This window comes from Peromyscus leucopus, chromosome 22 (genome assembly GCF_004664715.2).
Source record: "Peromyscus leucopus breed LL Stock chromosome 22, UCI_PerLeu_2.1, whole genome shotgun sequence".
Taxonomy (NCBI): Eukaryota; Metazoa; Chordata; class Mammalia; order Rodentia; family Cricetidae; genus Peromyscus; species Peromyscus leucopus.
Window position 1 is genome coordinate 34,828,872 of NC_051081.1, and position 18,521 is coordinate 34,847,392.

Below are 18,521 nucleotides of genomic sequence, written 5' to 3' on the forward strand. Positions count from 1 at the left end.
TCCACTCTGCTGCTCATAGTCATTGTAGGTATCCTGTAATTCTAGGAGGGGTGATGTTGGTAGAGTGAGAAGGATTTGCTCAAGTCTTAGTGATTCCTGTATAGCCAGCATTCTGTTTATACCGTTTTGTATATTAAAATATCTGTGTAATGGATTATCATTTACACTTACATTCTGTTGGCTTGCGGGCCTGATTTTTTTTTTTTTTTAATTACAGATATTGGAGTTTTCTTAGACTTGCTGTTGGAAGGGAGCTATGAGGCCATGTGCTTACATTCAGTGACACAAAATATATTCAGCTCCACAATGATGGCTGGAGAAAAGATTGACAGCTACCTGGAGAAGCAGATAGTAAATTTCCTGGATTGCTTTACGGATTTGGAAGACATTGGAAGGTAGAATTTTATTTGATATTTCCACAGAGAAACACACTTGTGCAGAGGGCTGGAGAGATGGTTCAGTGATTAAGAGCACTTACTGCTGTTTCAGAGGACTCAGGTCCAATTCCCAGCACCCGCATGGTGGCTCACAACTGTGCAACTCCAATTCCAGGGGATCCAACATCCTCTTCTGACACCCATGGGTACCAGGCACATATGTAGCGCGCATATGTATGCCCAGGCAAACCACTCATATACATCAAATGAATAAATAAATTTTGGATACTTTTATGGCTCCTTGGCATCATACAGGCCTTGCTATTTAGCAGTTGTTGATAAACCTGAGCTCACGATGTGTCAAGTAATCTCCGTGAGGTCTCTGGTCCAGATCTTCCAGAATGAGTAATGGAAGTGGTGTGGGATCAAAATGAGTTTTGTATATGAGAATGACGCATGCGTGGTAGTCACTGCTAATCTCCCCAGAGCGTAGGTTTGGGAAGTGCTAGTTATCAGCTTGTGTCCTTTTGCTTCTTGTTGTTCCTCATTTTGTTTTGTTTTGGGGCAGAGTCTCACTATGTAGCCTTGTCCTGGAATTCACTATGGAGACCAGGCTGGCCTCAGACTCAGAGATCCACCTGCTTCTCTGCCTTTCAAGGGCTGGGATGAAAGGCACGTGCTTTAAAGGGGGCAGCTCATTTTTTTTAACGTGTAAATGTACCTTGAATCCTGCTATTTCTGGGTTACTGAAAGATGCTTACATTTCCATTTGCTGTGTCTCAGATTGTTATCTCTGCAGTGATCAGAGAACTCCATGTGTTTATCATGGAACCCTCAGTTTACCTTTCTTCAGTTAGGATGCCTTCACACTGATTAAATATAAGCCTTCTAGAGGCGTCTGTTTTATTGTCATACGTTGTTAGCTTACTTCTTCTTCTCATCCACCCATGACGTCTGTCTAGAATTGTTAACCATCTCCAAAATGCCTATAATATCATTTTACCCTGGTGTTTACAGAACAGTTTCAGACAGTCGTCCGAAGAATAAGCCAGCTAATTCGTTAGGTTGTAAAGATAAATAAGACCTAACACAGATTCATAAATAGTTCAAAATTCTGTTTCATTTTTTTCTAATTTCCAATATTGTCATTCTTGATTTTGTTGTTGTTGTTTGTGATCATGTCGTGTATTACACATTTGGCCAGGGGTTTGCAGTAAACTCCAGGCTGGCCTCAAACACATAATCCTTTTGCCTTATCTCCCCAAATTTGGGGATTACAGGGATACACCACCATGCCCAGCTCCAGCTCATTTTTGATTGTGTTTTTTTTTTTTTTTTCCCCTCTTTTGCCACTGGGGATTGAACTTCAGACTTCTCACATTCTACCATTAAGCTGTATCCCTAACCCTTTTCTCTACTTTTCATTGTGAGGCAGGGTCTTACTAAGCTGGCCAGGGCAGCTTTGAGTGTGTGATCCTCTTGCCTCAGCCTCTTGAGTAGCTGGGACTGCAGGCTTCAGCACACGGCCTGGCTTTGTTTCTGACTCTTCTTTGCTGGCTGATGTGTTTCTACTGTAGTAAAGTTCGCCTCGTGGATTCACATCCCTGCTCTTCCTTTCCCCCAGCATCACATGCGCGCACGCGCACAAATGCATTATTCATAGGTGCACTCGAATTGTAGTTTGAAAAGAGGCACTTGGTATGACCTCTTTCAGGGTACACTCTGCAAGAGAATGTTTTGATGATGGGGAGATTCTGTGTCTTTTTGTAGTCAGTATGGTAGCCACTTTTCATACTTGGCTATTGAGTAATTGAAATATGGAAATTGAGACTGGAGACTACGTTTTAAGTTTAAGTTAAATTAGATTTACATCTGTGTTAACATTTTTTAAAAGATTTATCTATTTTTATTTTATATGTATGGGTGTATTTCGCCTATACCAGTGTGCTCCATGTGCATGCAGTGCATGTGGAAGCCAGAAGAGGGCAGCAGATCACCTGGAAATGAGTTACAGACAGTTGTTAGCAGCCATGTGGGTGCTGGGAATAAAACCTGGGTTCTCTGGAAGGGCAGCCAGTGCTGAGCCATCTCTACAGCTCTAGAATAAATTCAATTTAAAAGCCACATGTGGCTAATGGAGGACATTGCAGATATAAATTGTACCAGATTAGGACAGTTTCAACTATTGCTTGATGGGAGTTTTTTTGTTGTTTTTTTTCCTTTTTGTTTTTTGTTTTTCCAGACAGGGTATCTCTATGTAGCTCTAGCTGTCCTAGAACTTACTCTGTAAACCAGGCTAGCCTTGAACTCGTAGAGATCTGCCTGCCTCTGCGTCCTGAGGGCTGGGAATTAAAGGTGTGTAACACCACTCCTGGCTAAAGGGAAACATTCAGTTGGGACTGGCTTACAGTTAGTTCAGAGGTTTAGTCCATTATCACCATGGCAGGAATGGCAGCATGCAGGCAGACATGGTGCTGGAGAGGTAGTTGAGAGGTCTACATCCTGATCCATAGACATCAGGAAGAGAGAGACACTGGGACTGGCTTGGGCTTCTGAAACGTCAAAGCCCGCCCCCAGTGACACACTTCTTTCAACAAGGCCACACCTACTCCAATAAGGCCACATCTCCTAATAGTGCCACTCCCTATGAGCCTATGGGAGCCATAGAAAAAGAAGAAGCCAAAGCATGTATTTGCCAATTATAAGATCTTATATACAAAATCTCATAAAGATTACACAAAAGCTGTTAGAACTAATTTAAATCAGCAAAGTAAGAGTACAAATCTGTCTTAGGGTTTCTATTGCTGCGACGAAACACCATGACCAAAAAGCAAGTTGATAGGAAAAGGGCTTATTAGGCTTTCACTTCAGCATTGCTGTTCATCACTGAAGGAAGTCAGGACAGGAACTCAAACAGGGCAGGAGACTGGAGGCAGGAGCTGATGCAGAGGCCATGGAGGGTGCTGTTTACTGACTTGTTTCCCATGGTTTGCTCAGCCTGCTTTCTTATAGAACCCAGGACCAGCAGCCCAGGGATGGCAGCACTCACCATGGGCTGGGCCCTCCCCCATTGATCACTAAATGAGAAAATGCCTTACAGCTGGATCTCATGGAGCTTTTCCTCAGCTAAGACCCCTTCCTCTGATGACTCTAGTTTGTGGAAAGTTGACACAGAACCATTTAGTACAAAGTCAGTTATGTCTCAGATACTAACAATATCCAGTTGTCCTGATTAGTTTTTTGTCAACTTGATAGGAGCTGGAGTCATTTGGAAGAGGAAACACAATTGAGAAAATACCCACAAAGATTGGCCTGTAGGTAAGCCTGAGTGCCACTCCTGGGCTGTTGGTCCTGGATGTAGTAAGGAAACTGGCAGAGCAATCCTTGGGGAGCAAGCCAATAAGCAGCACTCCTCTGTGGTCTCTGGTCAGGTTTTTCCTCCAGGTCCCTGCCTTAAGTTCTTGCCCTGACTTCTTTTTGTGATGGACTGATCGGGACATGCAAGCTAACACAAACCTTCTCTCCCCAAGTTGCTTTTGGTTGTGGTGTTTTCTCACAGCAAGAGAAGCCCTAACTGAGACACCAGTCTAAGAAAGAAATTGTGCAATCAATTCCATTTAGAGTATATTCAGAAGGAGGAAAATATCTAGTAAATATTTAGCCAAAAAAGACTTGTGTGATGAGAACTATACTTAGAATTAGCAGGTGGACTCAGTCAAAATGATTCTGGTTTTGTTTAACATCCAGAGCATCAGAATCAGGAGCCAGCCTCACACACACCTTCCTCTCTCCATCAGGACTGACGTTGACGTCATCAGTGTCATAGAATTTCTTCACAGCCTGTTTGCTCTGGTGCCTGTTGGCCTTGCCGTCCCATCGAGCACCCCTGACTTGTCGTCTGTCTCTTCAGGGCTGACTCAGTGGTCAGGGGACACGTGATGACAGCACACTGGCCAGCCTTGTTGCTCCTGGAAATGCTCTTGAGAAGGTTTTTGAGCCACTTCAAGAGCCTCGGGGTCTTGGGCTGGGAGGTGGGCGACTTAGGGATCTTCTTTCGTGCTTGGTTGTGGACGCCGCTCAGCACTCACTGCCTTCTCTGTTTTCAGAGCCTTTGCTTGGGCTTTGGCAGTGGGAGGGCAGGAGCCCTTCTTCACTTTCAGCTCCGTCTTTCAAAAGCTAGAAGGTGATTTCGATTCATTCGGATGATTTTATTCTATTTCTCTGTCCCGTGTTTATCACAATAAGCTACATCATTGTCATTTTTAAAGTCTCTTAAGCATCAGGCTTCCAATGTTTATTTAGATTGTCTAATGATTCACCAAATGAACCCCAAATGGACTCCATGTATGCCAAGTATTTTGTCTCCCAGAAAACAAGGAACAGGAGAGAATGCTTAGAAAGTTCTTGAACCCTGAGGCATTAAAGGAAAACTGGAAGGAATTTTTATGACCACATTAAAGAAACATGTGACAAATACTTATAACAAATAAGAAAGGCGACAAGCTAATAATAGCTTTATGATACAAAGAGTTACCATCTGCTATAGGAATGAAGGGGAACTGAGTGTAGAATTCACGAGCACATTCAAGTAAGGATGAGAATGTAGTTCATGATAGTGACACATTTTAAAATCCTTGTTGTCAGAACAGAATATTCAGTGTGTACCAAGTTGTTAGCCAGACATTAAGTCCAAAAACTGAAGTTCTGCATCCATTAGCCAAAATAAGTTCAGATGGACAAAACATTTAAATTGGAATTCTAAACAGAATGATACTGTAGGTGAGTGTAGACGTGGGAATTAGGCAGCCTGAGTTTGTCCCGCCTCTCTCTGACTCACTGGCCATGTGGCCTTGGGCAGGTTAGTTAACCACTTCATGCCTCAGTTCATGAGACAGGGATGAAACGGCAGCCGCCTCACAGGAGGGACAGTTGTGAGGATCAAATGTGTTAGTACACGTGATGGGTGTGGCCTGGTGCCTGGTGCATGCAAGTGCATTTAAAAATAGTTGTCACCATTGTCAAACAGGTAAAACTGTAAAAGCATTACAGGAAAATTTGGTAGATATTTTTATGAGCTTGGGAGTGGGGGGAAGACTTATAATCATGAAATCATAGAAGATGAAGAGCTTTATCATTTAAAACTTCTGCACATGGGGAAGAACTTCTGATCAGTGAGTGAAGTAAGGGGTCACCAACCATGGGGGGACAGGCTATGAGGGTGACATTGTTTTGTGACTTCCTGCACTGAAGCCAAGCCTGGCCAGGTGAGTGCCTGGGAAGAGCTTATTTGAATGTTTTACACATTGTCTTGGTTCTTTTTAGAGCTGCTGTAACAAATTTCAACAAACTTGGTGTCTTCTGTGGAAGTTTCTTCTTGTCGTTGTAGTTCAGCTCTGGAATCCAGAAGTCCAGAATCAGAGTGTGAACTTGTCATGTTCCTGGGGATTCTGGGGGGAGGTCATTCTAGTTTCTAGTGGTCCTGGACCTTCCTCTTGTGGTACCGAGGCTCCAAACTCGGTCATGTCTGTATTCTCTCCTCGCTGTCTGAGTTTTCTCCTCTTACATGGAAGGAATCAATGACTTCTAGTCCTAGCTACTGGGCTGAGGGACCACCTTGGTCCATATGACCTCATCATCACTAATTATATCTACAAAGACCCTAATTCCCCCAAACACTCATATTCTGGGGCCCAGGGTGGACATGATTTTGGGAGAAACTTTATTTTACCACAATGTTATACTCCCTTTCATGGGGAAAACAGCTGTAAGCCTGGCTGTAAGAGTGTGGTGTGGCTCTCGGAAGTCTCCAGAACAGATCCAACACCTCACTGGAGGCTGGGGGAAGTAGCAGAGGGGACGTGAGCAGAGGCACCTTGAGGGGAAGCCAGAGACCCCCAACTAGTCATGGCAGCGGCTTTCTTTTGGACACTGTCGGGCTCGGGTGCCTAGGAACAACAGGGATATACCAAGAATATAGCAGGGGCTGGGTCAGTAGAAGATGGGTGTTTATGCATGTGTGAGGTCCTGAGTGCAGTCGCCGGCACTGGGGGAGGAAATCGGAGTTCACAGGAAGATAATAAACCTCAAAGAGAGACAAGTGGGGCCAGCAAGATGGTTCAGTGGGTGAAGGTACCTGCCAGCAAGTCTAAGGACCTGAGTTCAATCCCTGGGACCCACAGTGTGGAAAAAGAGAAATGACTCCTCGCTGTGGCATACGCGTGTACACACCACAACACACACGCACACGCACACGCACACACACACACTCATATTTCAAAGTCAAACAAGAGGCGTGCGTTTGCTCGTATGTAATATTAAGAGACAGCACGGGAACACCGAGCCCTAGAGAACAAAGCAGAATTTCTAAAGAAGGCTCTAGGAGATTATAAAATTAAATACCAGATAAAAATTGTGTATGGGTACATACATAATTGGGGGAATGTCCCAAACTCTCATTAGGTCCAGAAGGGTGTCAAGACCCATGAAGAGTGTCCAGACTGAAGAACTCTTCAGTGTAGACTGAAGGGGCAGCTGATAGGGTGTGTGGCCACGTCAGCTGATATCCGGCCTTCAGCCTCATGGGGCTCCGCTGACTGCTGGTTCTTCACCTGGTTTTGGAATTTCTTGCTTCTTACCACACACACACCCTCTTTCACACACCCCTTCCCTTTCCTTCTCTGGGAGAGTGTCCCCAAGTGTGGCCCCCTCACTAATCTTCTTCCATGTAGTGAGGCTCCCTAGGGCGTCTCATTCCTTCCTTCCATTTCTCTCCTACCCCCCTGAGGTAGATATTTGTGAGCCTGACCCTTTAATTCTTCGTCATTGGATCAGGTCATCTCGTGCTGCGTGCTCTTTTCAGGTGTCCTGGTTTATTCCTGTTGGCTGAGTTCAAATCCACATGTGTCCCCATGTGTGTGACGTTGGAGAGGTTGTTGCAGTTTTTAATCTGCAGAATGCACGGGGCAGCACACCTTGCTGGCCGGATTGAGTGTGCACATGGAGCTGGCCTGCAGGAGGCGCTCTAGCCACTGCACTGCTCCTGTGTCATCCCCTCACCAAAGCTCAGCCCCAGAGCCCGGAGCTGCTCAGGGTAAAGCGCTTGCTGTACAAGCAAGGGGTCCTGAGTTCTGTTCCCAGCACCCACATGAAAACTAGGCATGGAGGTGTGCATCTGTGACTGTAGTTCTGCGGGGTGATTGTAGAGGTGGACAGGTGCCAAGAGTGTGCCAGCTGTGCAGTCTAACAGCCATGAGAGACCTACAAAACAGTGGGGTGTGATGGCAGGCAGATCTCTGTGAGAGTTCAAGGCCAGCCTGGTCTACATGGCAGAGTTCCAGGCCAGTCAGTTACTCTGTCTTTAAGACAAACCATAAATAAGTAAAAAAGATAGAGTGCAATTAGAAGAAAATGCCCGAGTTTGACCTCTGACCTTCACATACATATACATGGATATGTTCTCCCCCACCCCCCAATCAACTTGATAAGTCACTTGCTGGGTGACCTTGACAATTACCTGTGCAAGTCTTGTTTGGCTTTTTTGGTTTTTAGTTTGTAAGGTGGCAGCAGCAAACCACTTGCTTCCAAGTTATTGGGAGAATTTCCTGAAGTCGAGCCAGAAGCTTGGTGTACGCAACAAGTGCAGAGATGGAGGGGGTATGGAGGGCTGGTGTGATGGGTTCTGTTTTTCCATGGGTTTATTTTGAAGCCTGAAGAAGTTGGGAAGTGAGCAGGGGTGGGAGGGCTGGCTGGAGGTGAGAAAGCCAACACATGCTGAGGGTTATTTCTGCCCTGACAGATTTGGGAGAAAGTCTGTGGTGTCTACAGCAGCTGTAGGTTCACTCTGCAGTTTTCAGAGTGTAGTGACTGGAAGTCTGTGATGTTGTTGGTTTGTTTTTCTTCTTTATTCTTCGAGGGGCCAGCCACCAATTCCCACATAATTCACACAGAGGCTGATTCTTAATTACAAATGCTAGGCCTTAGCTTGGCTTGTTTCTAGCCAGCTTTCCTTAACGTAACTGATCCCATCTACCTTTTGCCTCTGGGCTTTTCCTGTTCTCTGTCTTCTGTAAATCTTACTCTGTGGCTTGCTGTGTAGCTGGGTGGCTGGCCCCTGGAGTCCTCCTCCTCTGGCTCCTTCTTTTCTCCTCCCAGATTTCTCCTTCTATATATTCTGCCTTCTAGCCCCACCTTTTCTCCTGCCTTGCCATTGGCCATTCAGTTCTTTATTAGACCATCAGGTATTCTAGACAGGCACGGTAACAAAGCTTCACAGAGTTAAATGCAGCATAAACAAAAGTAACAACCTTGAAATCATATTCTGTAGCAGTGTGATGTAAGTAGAGAGCCTGGCCTTATTCCTGCTGCCTGGCCCCTTCCCAGGCTTCCTGAATGCCCATGCACATGACCCCTCCGCTGCTTTAGATCCAGTTGTTCCTGACTGGGGCTGGACAGTGATGTTTTGCCTGCTAGGAATGCAGACTCTCATTACCCAGGGTGCTGGAGCACTTGCATGTAGGATTTTGTATTTCCAACAAGTTCCCAGCTCATGGGCCACACCGAGTAGAAGGATTCTAGAGTATTCTCAAGCTGGTTCTTTAGATGGTTCTGTGTGCCCCCATTCAAGGAGTGGAAGATTAAGGATGCTGTTTGGCATCTCCAGGGAAGCTGCTTTAAGATAAGCAGTTTAATGTAAGTATGACAAAGGTTTTGTGTTATGTTATAATCTGTTAAATCCACCAACCAGTGTTTAAAACTCTGAGGTACAATCTGAGAACATGGTATTCTAGAAAGTGGCTAAATGGCAGGCTGACTTGGAGTAGTGGGAGGGAGAAGAGATGCTCTTTTGGGGGGAGAGGGATTTGAGACAGGATTTCTCCGTGCAACTTGGAGCCCGTCCTGGAACTCGCTCACTGTAGACCAGGCTGGCCTCGAACTCACAGAGTTCCACCTGCCTCTGCCTCCCGAGTGCTGAGATTAAAGGCATGTGCCACCTTCACCCAGCTGAAGAGATGCTTTTTGAGGGTTGCATGTCAGTGCATTGGCAGCTTATCATTTGGCATTTAGGAACCTCTTTTAAGCAGCAGTAGATTGATGTCATCACAGTGCTGGTGAAAGTTCATGAGTACTTCATGGACTTTGACAATGGACATCGGATTCATAGTGAACATGGAGTCAAATCTGCTACCTGTGGCAGAATATCTATGCTATGATGCTCCAAAGTGCAGACACAAAACATCTTTCTCAGCACTGTCTACACAATTTCAAAAATGTCCCCAGAAAACCTCACTTACTTCTTAGCTCCCACGATCCTGGTGCTCCTCTGTGGCTTAAAGGCTGTGGGTCCCGGGGTCTAGCAAATCACAAGCACACGAGTGAGTGCCAGGGACCTCTGAACCTCATCCACCAAGAGATGACTCCCCCTTGTGCCTAGACGGGAAGCTCTCGCGGGCAACTACTTCAAATGGAAGGAAGGTGGGTGACACTTCCTAGGAAACATGTGCCATGCTATATTTCCACAGTGTGAAGGCGGGCTGACAATATCGGGGCTTTCATTTTTGCCCATTCTCAAAGCCCTATCCTAGAGGAGGGATCGAAAACGGAGACGGGAAAAAAATAAGAAAAGGAAACGGGAGGCACTGGGGATGCTGAAGGAAGATAACTAATTACGATCTGCCGAGGAAGTGAGTCCGAGGACACGGGGAACAGGCAGAACTAAAAATGGGGGAGAAACGGTGGGCAAGTGGCTCTGATATAAAAGGGTGGGGCCTACGATGGGCTCTGATAAAACCAACTCCGAGTTCGGGACAAAAGCAAGGGCCCTGGTGTTCGCGGCTCGACAGTTCTATCTCTAAAGTATAATGGTCACACCAAGACACTCACGGCGGTGACTGCACCGAGTCTGGAAGACATCACTCCCCCTCCACGCCTAACAATTTCACCCAAGGGCTCCGGCCAGACCAACGCCACTTCCGCTCTCCTCGCCTCTCCCGGATGTGGTCTCGGCGGCGACTAGCCCTGTTCTGAACATCTACTTCCGCCTAGCAGATTCAGAGGGGGCTGCAGCGGGGAAAGTCACGTGACGACGCCTCTTCTGATGCTTTTGAGACCCCGCCCCCATGGCGACAGGAGGTTTAGGGAGGCCATCGGGCCGCAGGGTTGGAGCAAGTGGGCGGAGTCTGAAGGTTTAAGTAAGGGGTCCTCCTGAACCCCAACCCTTGAGTTCCGGCAGTTTGCACACCTACTCCCACCCACCCCACAAGTGATCTTAGGGATGCAAAGAGTTCGATTGTTGCCCCTTTATTGATCTTAAATTACAGACCCATTCTCAGTCCCCTCCAGAAAGCTCTTTCATTGCTGAGGGTGCAGGCAGTGGCTGAGCAGAAAGGGCGGCTAGGTGAAGATGTGCAGGCTGTAATTAACGGGCAGGTCTCTCCTTATCTACTAACTTCATGTCTCCACACTTGTCCAGCTTCTGGATTATTTTTTGGTGTGGTCCCTAGGAGGCATAAGTCCCTAGGAGTTTATAAGTCTTGAAGTCTTTATAGACAAGCTATGTCTGGGTTTCTCCTTACCCTGAGCCTCTCCTTGGTACTGTGATGGAGTCCCTCATTGTGACCTTGCCGGCTCCTCTCAGAATAACTGTGTCTGATCTCAAAGGGACTGTAGTGAGTTCTCTCAGAATGACTGCGGTGGAGTCTGGAAGAAGATCTGTAGAGCCTGGACTCTGAGGGAGGGTGGTGGACTCTCCCGGAAGAATTATGCCTTTTCCTGCCAGAGGGACTGAAAGGGGTTCTCTCAGAGAGACTACCATGGCTCCTTTCTGAAGGACTGCACCGTGTCCTCTGGAGGGGACTGAGATGGCACCTTTTTGAGGGACTGTGTCCTCTTCTCTCTCGTCCTCTTCTCTCTCGTCCTCTTCTCTCTCGTCCTCTTCTCTGTCGAGGACTAAGAGACCTCCTAGAGGGACTCCGAGGGCGTCTCCCAGGACTGGGTCGGCTCCTCCCTGAGGGACTGCGACCTACCCCCTTAAAGAGACTGTAAAGGCTCCAGTCAGAGATACTTTGAAGGGTTCTCACAGAGGGACTACTATCCTGTCTCTGGGAGGGACTGCAATGACTCCTCTCAGAGAGATGTCTAAGCATTCTGTCAGAGGGACTGCTATGCCTTCTCTGAGGACGACTGCGGTATCTCCTCTCAGAGAGACTTTCATGAATTCTCTCCAAAAGGATGTGATTGGTCCTTTCAAAAGGCTTATTATGGAGGTCCCTCTCCCTGAAGAAGCCATGTTGTTCTTCCTTGGGTGTGTGTGTCTCTTTAAAGTGACTCTGCAGGGATCTCTTCAAATGAGAGTCAGGTTCCATTCTCTCTTGGGCCTGACATTTGGCTCCTACTTGAGAACAGTTCTTAGACTCCAGACAGGAGATTTCATCACCACAGTTGTTCTTTGCTCTGCCGTTGACATTTTCAACTATACTCAAAGGTTGGATGACTGAGGTAACTTGGAAAGTGGCATCTCTTTCAGAAGCCATGGTCTCCAATTGCAAAGGTCTGGGTTGGAGAGAGCTCACTTGTTTTGGCTGTTGAGTTTGTCTACATTGGTCACCTGTTCCCTGCAATCTGTCCTCTTGCTTAGGGTTCACACCTGCTGACCTTTGCTGGGCAAGTGGTGTGCTGGCTCCTTTGCCATCCCCTGCTAAACAATACTTCTTGGGTTTTTGTTTGGGGTGCAAGTATTGGGTTGACCACAACTTGTCTGGCCTTGTCCTGTCCGCAGGCTTCTGTCCAGTATAAGCCACAATTCTATGTGCTATTTGGAATGCCTGCCTTAGGCCCTGGAAAAGCAGATGGTAGAACTTGGGCTGAGAGGATTTCTTAGGTTGTGTCTTCGAAGAAGCAGTGCTTGTTTGAATGGTTTCAACACTCTTGCTTCTTGATGGACACATAATTCTAAAAGGACTCTCTTCTGGGGTTCCACTATTCTTGTAGAGCTTTGTGTTTTGTGTTTTAAGTCCCTTGATGGTTTCCTTCATTGGATATTTGAAGCCAAAGGTCTGTTTGAGGCTTGATTTCGACCATTTTTCTTCCTGATTACTTTCAAAGCCACTCTCAGATACAGAGTGAACCTGACAGAATTCACGGTGCTCAGAGACTTCGGCATCTGTCTTGCCGACCACACCATGGCTGTCCCATTGCTTTTTTCTAATGAGCACTTGTACAGAAGCCGTAGCCTGGGAAGATCGGGCCTGGAAATCTCTTGGAGTGGTTGGACTCTTGGAAGCTGGAGGATAGATTTTAGCTTTCCTTCGTGATGGTGATGTAGTGCTCTTCCATGTATCTGCTCTTTTTCTTCCACGATGCTTTGAGACTTGAGGTCTTTTCCCAGTTCTCAGCCTAAAACCAAGATGCAGCCGAATCTCACCATGGCCTTCAGGGGTGCTTAAAAGGTGGATCTGTGGGTAGATGAGAAGATATGGACCAAAAGCAGACTGTAACTTATGACTGCAAGTAATTCCTGAACATCGGCCACACTGCAAGCAGATGGGATATTTCAGGACAAGACCTGATGAGAAAGGAGGAGGGACATTGTGGGGTACTTGACTCTCTAAGAGTTTTGCTGCTATTTTTAGCTGTAGATCTTTTAGCAGATGGAGCTGTTCTGAGATATCCCTCTTGGCCTGGGAAAGACAACTTGCTTTGAGGAAGTGGTGAGAGTCAGAAGTCCTTGTCTGTGAGTCACTCTGTGAGTCGTGACTCTGATCACTGGAAACAGGGTCTTCCCTATTGTAAAGTATCTTGAGAGAAGACTCCGGCTTCATTAAGGCAGGAAACTGGGCCCTTGTACACGAGACAGACACGTTCTGAGTGACTTCCTGGAATATATCACTGAGTTTTGAGTTTGTTTTCTTTATTCCCAATCTAGTACCGGAGTATTGCTGTATTATGGAAGATGTGGATCCACGTGTCCACATCTTTAAGGGCATTCTTTTCTCGTGACCATGGCATAAAATATGTCTCTGAATATAGTTTCTGACCACTGAAGTCTGTGAAATCGTCCTAGGACCCCTCTCTAGTAGGCTCTGGGAAAATGCCATCAGTTCAGCTGGAACCCCAAATAAACTCTGAATAAACTGACAGATATCCATTGTGGCTTCTTCTGTTAAAAACGGCTGAGAACAAAGCTTCCTTTCCATAGTGGTTCCCAGGACATTTCCCAGCATCAGCATATTGGAGAGATATTTCCTAGGGAGTCGCTGCCTACAGACATGACTTTCCCAGACATTCTGTTGTCTACCCAGGAAAGAACGGATAGAATTTCTTCGAGCCCCTAATCCTGCCTGAAACTCCGAGGGTAGTAATCTCAGTGGATATGGAGAATAGCTCTGGAATGAATTCTCAAATTCCTCCATTTGCTTCTTTTCAGCTGCTTCCTTGGATAGGACATCCACTTCCCAGATGTCAGGATATAGGGTTCCCACAGTGTTCCCAATATCAGAGGGAAGAACCAAGGGAAGGGCTGATGAACGGAACATAATAGTGTCTGTATAGGACTCTGGAGACGGCAAAATACCAACAGCCAAGTTCTTCATAGCCAAGGCTCTTGATACCTCCGGCATTCCAGAACCATAAAGGGGTCCTAACTCAGTTGTTTTGACAGAACTTGAAATAAGTGGGATTGAAGGGCTGGGTATGAACCTAGAGAAGTAATTCTGTGCTTGTAACTTTTCTGATGTTATCATTTCTGAGTCTCTATCCTCACACACCCATCTCTGATTCAAATCTTCAATTTCCATTACTTTAGGAGATTCTATTCTGATCCCTAGAGATTTTTCAGCCTGAAGCCTTTGCTCATGAGTTAATACTGGAGGTTCCTCAAGTGGAGATGTTTGCTGTAACATTAATTCTGCAAAATTCTCTTGAATATTTGCCCTTGGAGTTCGTTCCATAGGTTTTACCATGTCTTGAAGATGTGGTCTTGGGAGTAAATTCAAACCATCCATTACTTTAATGCTAGATTTTGTGGCAGCTCCTATTGGTTCTATAGCCTGAGGATTTGGTCCTGGAGCCAGCTCTTCAGATTTTACAATCAGAAGCAGTGGTTTGGGAACCAATATAGTCTTTATAACTTGAAAGCCTGACAACTGTATTGTTTCTAAAATTTGATGTGTTGGTGCTGCAATTAATTTCTTGGATTGAACATTTTGTAGCCAAAGGCTTGAAGCAAATTCTGACATTATCACATCGTGCAGTTTGGGAGTCAAATCAGCATGTTTTGACCTTTGAGAAGTTGGTTCTGGTATCATCACAGATTCTATAACTTGAAGTGGTGGACCAGAGATAACTTCCACAGATTCAGAAACCTTGGGGAGAGCAGCTGACTGAGAAACATGAAGCCGTGTCTTTGCGGATTCTGTCACTTGACCTAGTTGCTTTGGACTGATCGTTATAAAGTTTATCATTTGATCCAGTGATTCAATTGGAGTTATGTTTAAAGCTCCCATGCCTGCATTCTGGGCCTTTGTTAGCCTACTTGCTCCCTCCCCTGGTTGCCATGACTCAAAAGTGAGCTCCTCACAGTCTGTATCTTCTACAACTTGACTGGTTTGCTGGGTTGACAACTCTAAGAATTCTTCTATTTGCAGCCATGGCTTAGAGGTCAAACTTACAGATTCAGGAATCTGAGGTCCATGCCCTGGTGTTATCCCTGAAACAGAATCTGGAACGTGATACGATGGCCTTGGTGGCGATGCTACAGATTGTTCCCTTTGGGTTCTTTTCCTAGAACTCAACACCACAGGTCCTAAGTCTTGAGGACACGGCTCTGGAGATTTTTCCACATGTCCAGTCTCTCTGTTTACTGGCTTTGAAGGCACACTAAGAAATTCTTTCCCTGGTCTTACCTCACAAGTTAGCATCCTTACTTCTGCAACATGATTCTTGAGGTCAAGGGTCATTCTATCAGATCCTGTGGATTGTTCTGTTGGTAACTCCTTGTAATCTTTAAATTGGGGCCACAAACAAGGCAGCAACTGCAGAGTTTCTGGGCTCCAGTAGCTTTTCTGTGGGGTTAGTTCTGAGGACTTCCAATCTGGATCACTTAGTGTGGGAGTCAGATCAACAGATTCTGGTCCTTGAAGATCTAGCTGCTGAGGCATCCCTAATGATTCTATGTCTTGATCTGTTGGTTTGGGGGTCAACCTCATAGATTTCTCTGTTGTTTCTGGGCTTTTATGTCCCAACCCTTTTGTCATTTCTGAAGACCCCGCATCTTGAGAAACTGGTAGTGAAATAAAATCCACCAATTTAGAGACTTGGTGTCTGATCTTCTCAGCATAGTCCGCTATCTGGTGCCCTGGTCTATATATCACTTGAGAGGATTCTATGATTTGATCACATGTTTGGGGATTTTTTTTCCCAGATGTCACATTTTGAAGGAATGGTTTTGGTGATAACCCCACAGAGGTCCCAGTTTGTTGCAGAGACCCTGATGACAATTTCAAATGGTTTACACTTTGCCACTTCAGCTCTGAAGCCAATTCCATTGATTTCATGCATTGTTGCTGTGATTCCGGAATCAAATTTGAAAATTTGACACTAGACAGTGCTGGTCCGGCTAAGAAGTTCCCAGTGGACTCTGGTGTTGATACCACTGGTTTCTCATTTAAAGGAAACTGTTGGCAATCCATGCTTTGCTGTTGGGAGCCTAGTCTCAGCTGCATAGACTCTCTTTCATGAACACATGGCTTCAGTGCAAAGGAAGTCTTAGTACGTTGAGAACAGTGGCATGGAGGGAACTCTAAAGGGTTCACACTTGGAGTCGGTGAGCCTGGCTTCAACTTCACAGATTTAACTTTTTGGAAACAAGGTTCTGGTGAAAATTCCTTACCTCTCAAGTCCTGCAGACTGCAGCCAGGTGTCAGTTTTACAGAATTTGTCAAACAAAGCAATGGCTGTTTGATCATCTCTGGAGACATTCTATCTTCAGGCAGTGTGGTTGGTGAAACTCCCACAGATTTCACACCATTTGATGGAGATCTCAAGGTAAACACAGGTTCTTCAGTGTCCTGCCATGACCCAAGTTGGTTCTTCAAAAATGGGATGTCTGGAAACTCTTCCCCTACCATTAAGTGAGATGACATCACACCTTGGAAAGGTGGTCCAGAGTTCAACAGAACAGACTTTGGACATTGAGATTCTGGTCCAGGGGTCAACTCAAAGGATTTCACGTTTTGCCACTGTGGCCCTGAGCTAAGCTTTGCTGGATTTATGTATTGTAATTTTAATCCTGGATTCAATTCAGAAAAATTCACACTCTGTACCTGTGGCCCAGGGTTGTATTCTACAGGTGCTACATCTATAATATTTGACCCTGGAGTTGATTCAAACTTCAGGTCTTGCACGTGTTGACCTTTGCTAACTATTATAGGCATGTCTCTTTGAATTCCTGTCCTTGAGTTCGACTCAGAAAACTTCATACCTTGAAATTTTGGGGCTTGTAAATGTGGCCCAGGGTTGTATCCGGCAGAATTTACAGACTGTGACTCTTGTCTTCCAGTACAGGGAGGAGAATCCGCGTCGTGCAAATGTGTTTTGGTATTGCACCAAACAGGATTTACACACATAATTTGTGGTGCTGGAAATGTTGTACCATGATTCATACCAAGAAGAAGTGGCTCAAGACTACACCTATTATTAGAATGTTCACACTGAGGGTTTTGCCCTGGAGTGCGTGAGGAAGGATTCACACCTTGATAATGTGATTTAGGATTGCGTCCAGTAGAACCTACACACTGAATGTGTGGCCCTAGAATTGATGCCCATTGATTCACACCTTGCAAATGTGCTTCAGGATGGCACTCAGTGGAATTCACACATGGAGGAGTTGGCCCTGGGGTGCATGCAGAATAATTCACACACTGAGGACTTGGTCTTGGAGTACATACAGGAGAATACACACACTGAGAACTCGGTCTTAGGGTGCATAAAGAAGAATTAACACACTGAGGATTTGGTCTTGGGGTGCATACAGAAGAATTCACACACTGAGCATTTGGCCCTGGGGTGCATACAGAAGAATTCACACACTGAGGACTTGGCCCTGGGGTGCATGCAGAAGAACTCATACACTGAGGACTTGGCCCTGGGGTGCATACAGAAGAATTCACACACTGAGGACTTGGCCCTGGGGTGCATGCAGAAGAACTCATACACTGAGGACTTGGCCCTGGGGTGCATACAGAAGAATTCATACACTGAGGACTTGGCCCTGGGGTGCATACAGAAGAATTCACATACTGAGGACTTGGCCCTGGGGTGCATACAGAAGAATTTACATCTTGCCAGTTTGGCTCATGGATGCATCCAGTAGAATCTACACATTGCAATTTTGGTCCTAAAATGCATGCAGAATTCATTCCATGCAAATGTGGCCCAGGATTGCACACAGACTTTGTACATTGAGGGTCTGGCTCTGGAATGCATGCAGAGGAATTCATATCTTGCAAATATGGCCCACATTTACACCCACTGGAGTTTATATATTGAGAATTTGCATTAGGAGTGCATGCAGAATTCACATCTTCCAAGTGCTGCCCCAGGCAGAACACCTTAGATTTTATATCTTGAAGGTCTGGACCAGGGTGCAATTCAGACAATTCTACATTTTGTGTTCTGGTGTTGGATGCCATAACATTTTTACAGTGAATCTGTGGCCCTGTACTCAGGTCACAGGATGCCCTACCTTGCAATGTAGGCTTATGCTTGAATTCCTGAGACGGCTCATCTGGCAGCTTGGTTTCTGTACACACCTCAGAAGATTTTATCTCTTGCAACTGTGGCCCAGGGTTGAACTCTAAAGACTGAGGACTTGTTCCCAGGCCAAACTCAGAGGATATCACATCTTGCAACTGTTGCTCTGAATTGAATTCCATAGATTTCAGGTCTTGAAGCTTTGTACATAATTCTGATGACTTGATATGTTGCAAGTGTGGCTCATCCCTAAACGCTATTTGTTTTATTTTTTGAAGTTGTTGCTTTTGACTTAATTTGTGAGACTTCCGATCTCGCTTCTGGCTTCTGGCATTGAATTCAGAAGGCACCACTCTATAAACCTTTGAGTCCGAGGCCTGCTTAGAGAATCCCACAAAC

The 18,521-nt window shown here is 45.7% G+C and overlaps 1 protein-coding gene across 4 annotated transcripts in view; it reads left to right on the top strand.

Annotated features, from left to right (window-relative positions):
* Positions 1-18,521, top strand: part of LOC114696445 (tetratricopeptide repeat protein 27-like) — a 33,241-nt gene that overhangs the window by 682 nt on the left and 14,038 nt on the right. For 3 of the 4 annotated variants that reach the window (XR_003735025.2, XR_003735028.2, XM_028874146.2), the window contains exon 2: positions 218-395. Coding sequence is in view for 2 of the 4 variants with exons in the window: in XM_028874146.2 (XP_028729979.1) it covers positions 218-395 (178 nt within the window). In the remaining 2 variants the exon portion in view is untranslated. Of the gene's footprint in view, positions 1-217; positions 396-3,632; positions 3,696-4,174; positions 5,725-18,521 lie in introns of those variants that run through there. The other variant, XM_037198075.1, reaches the window with a different exon arrangement.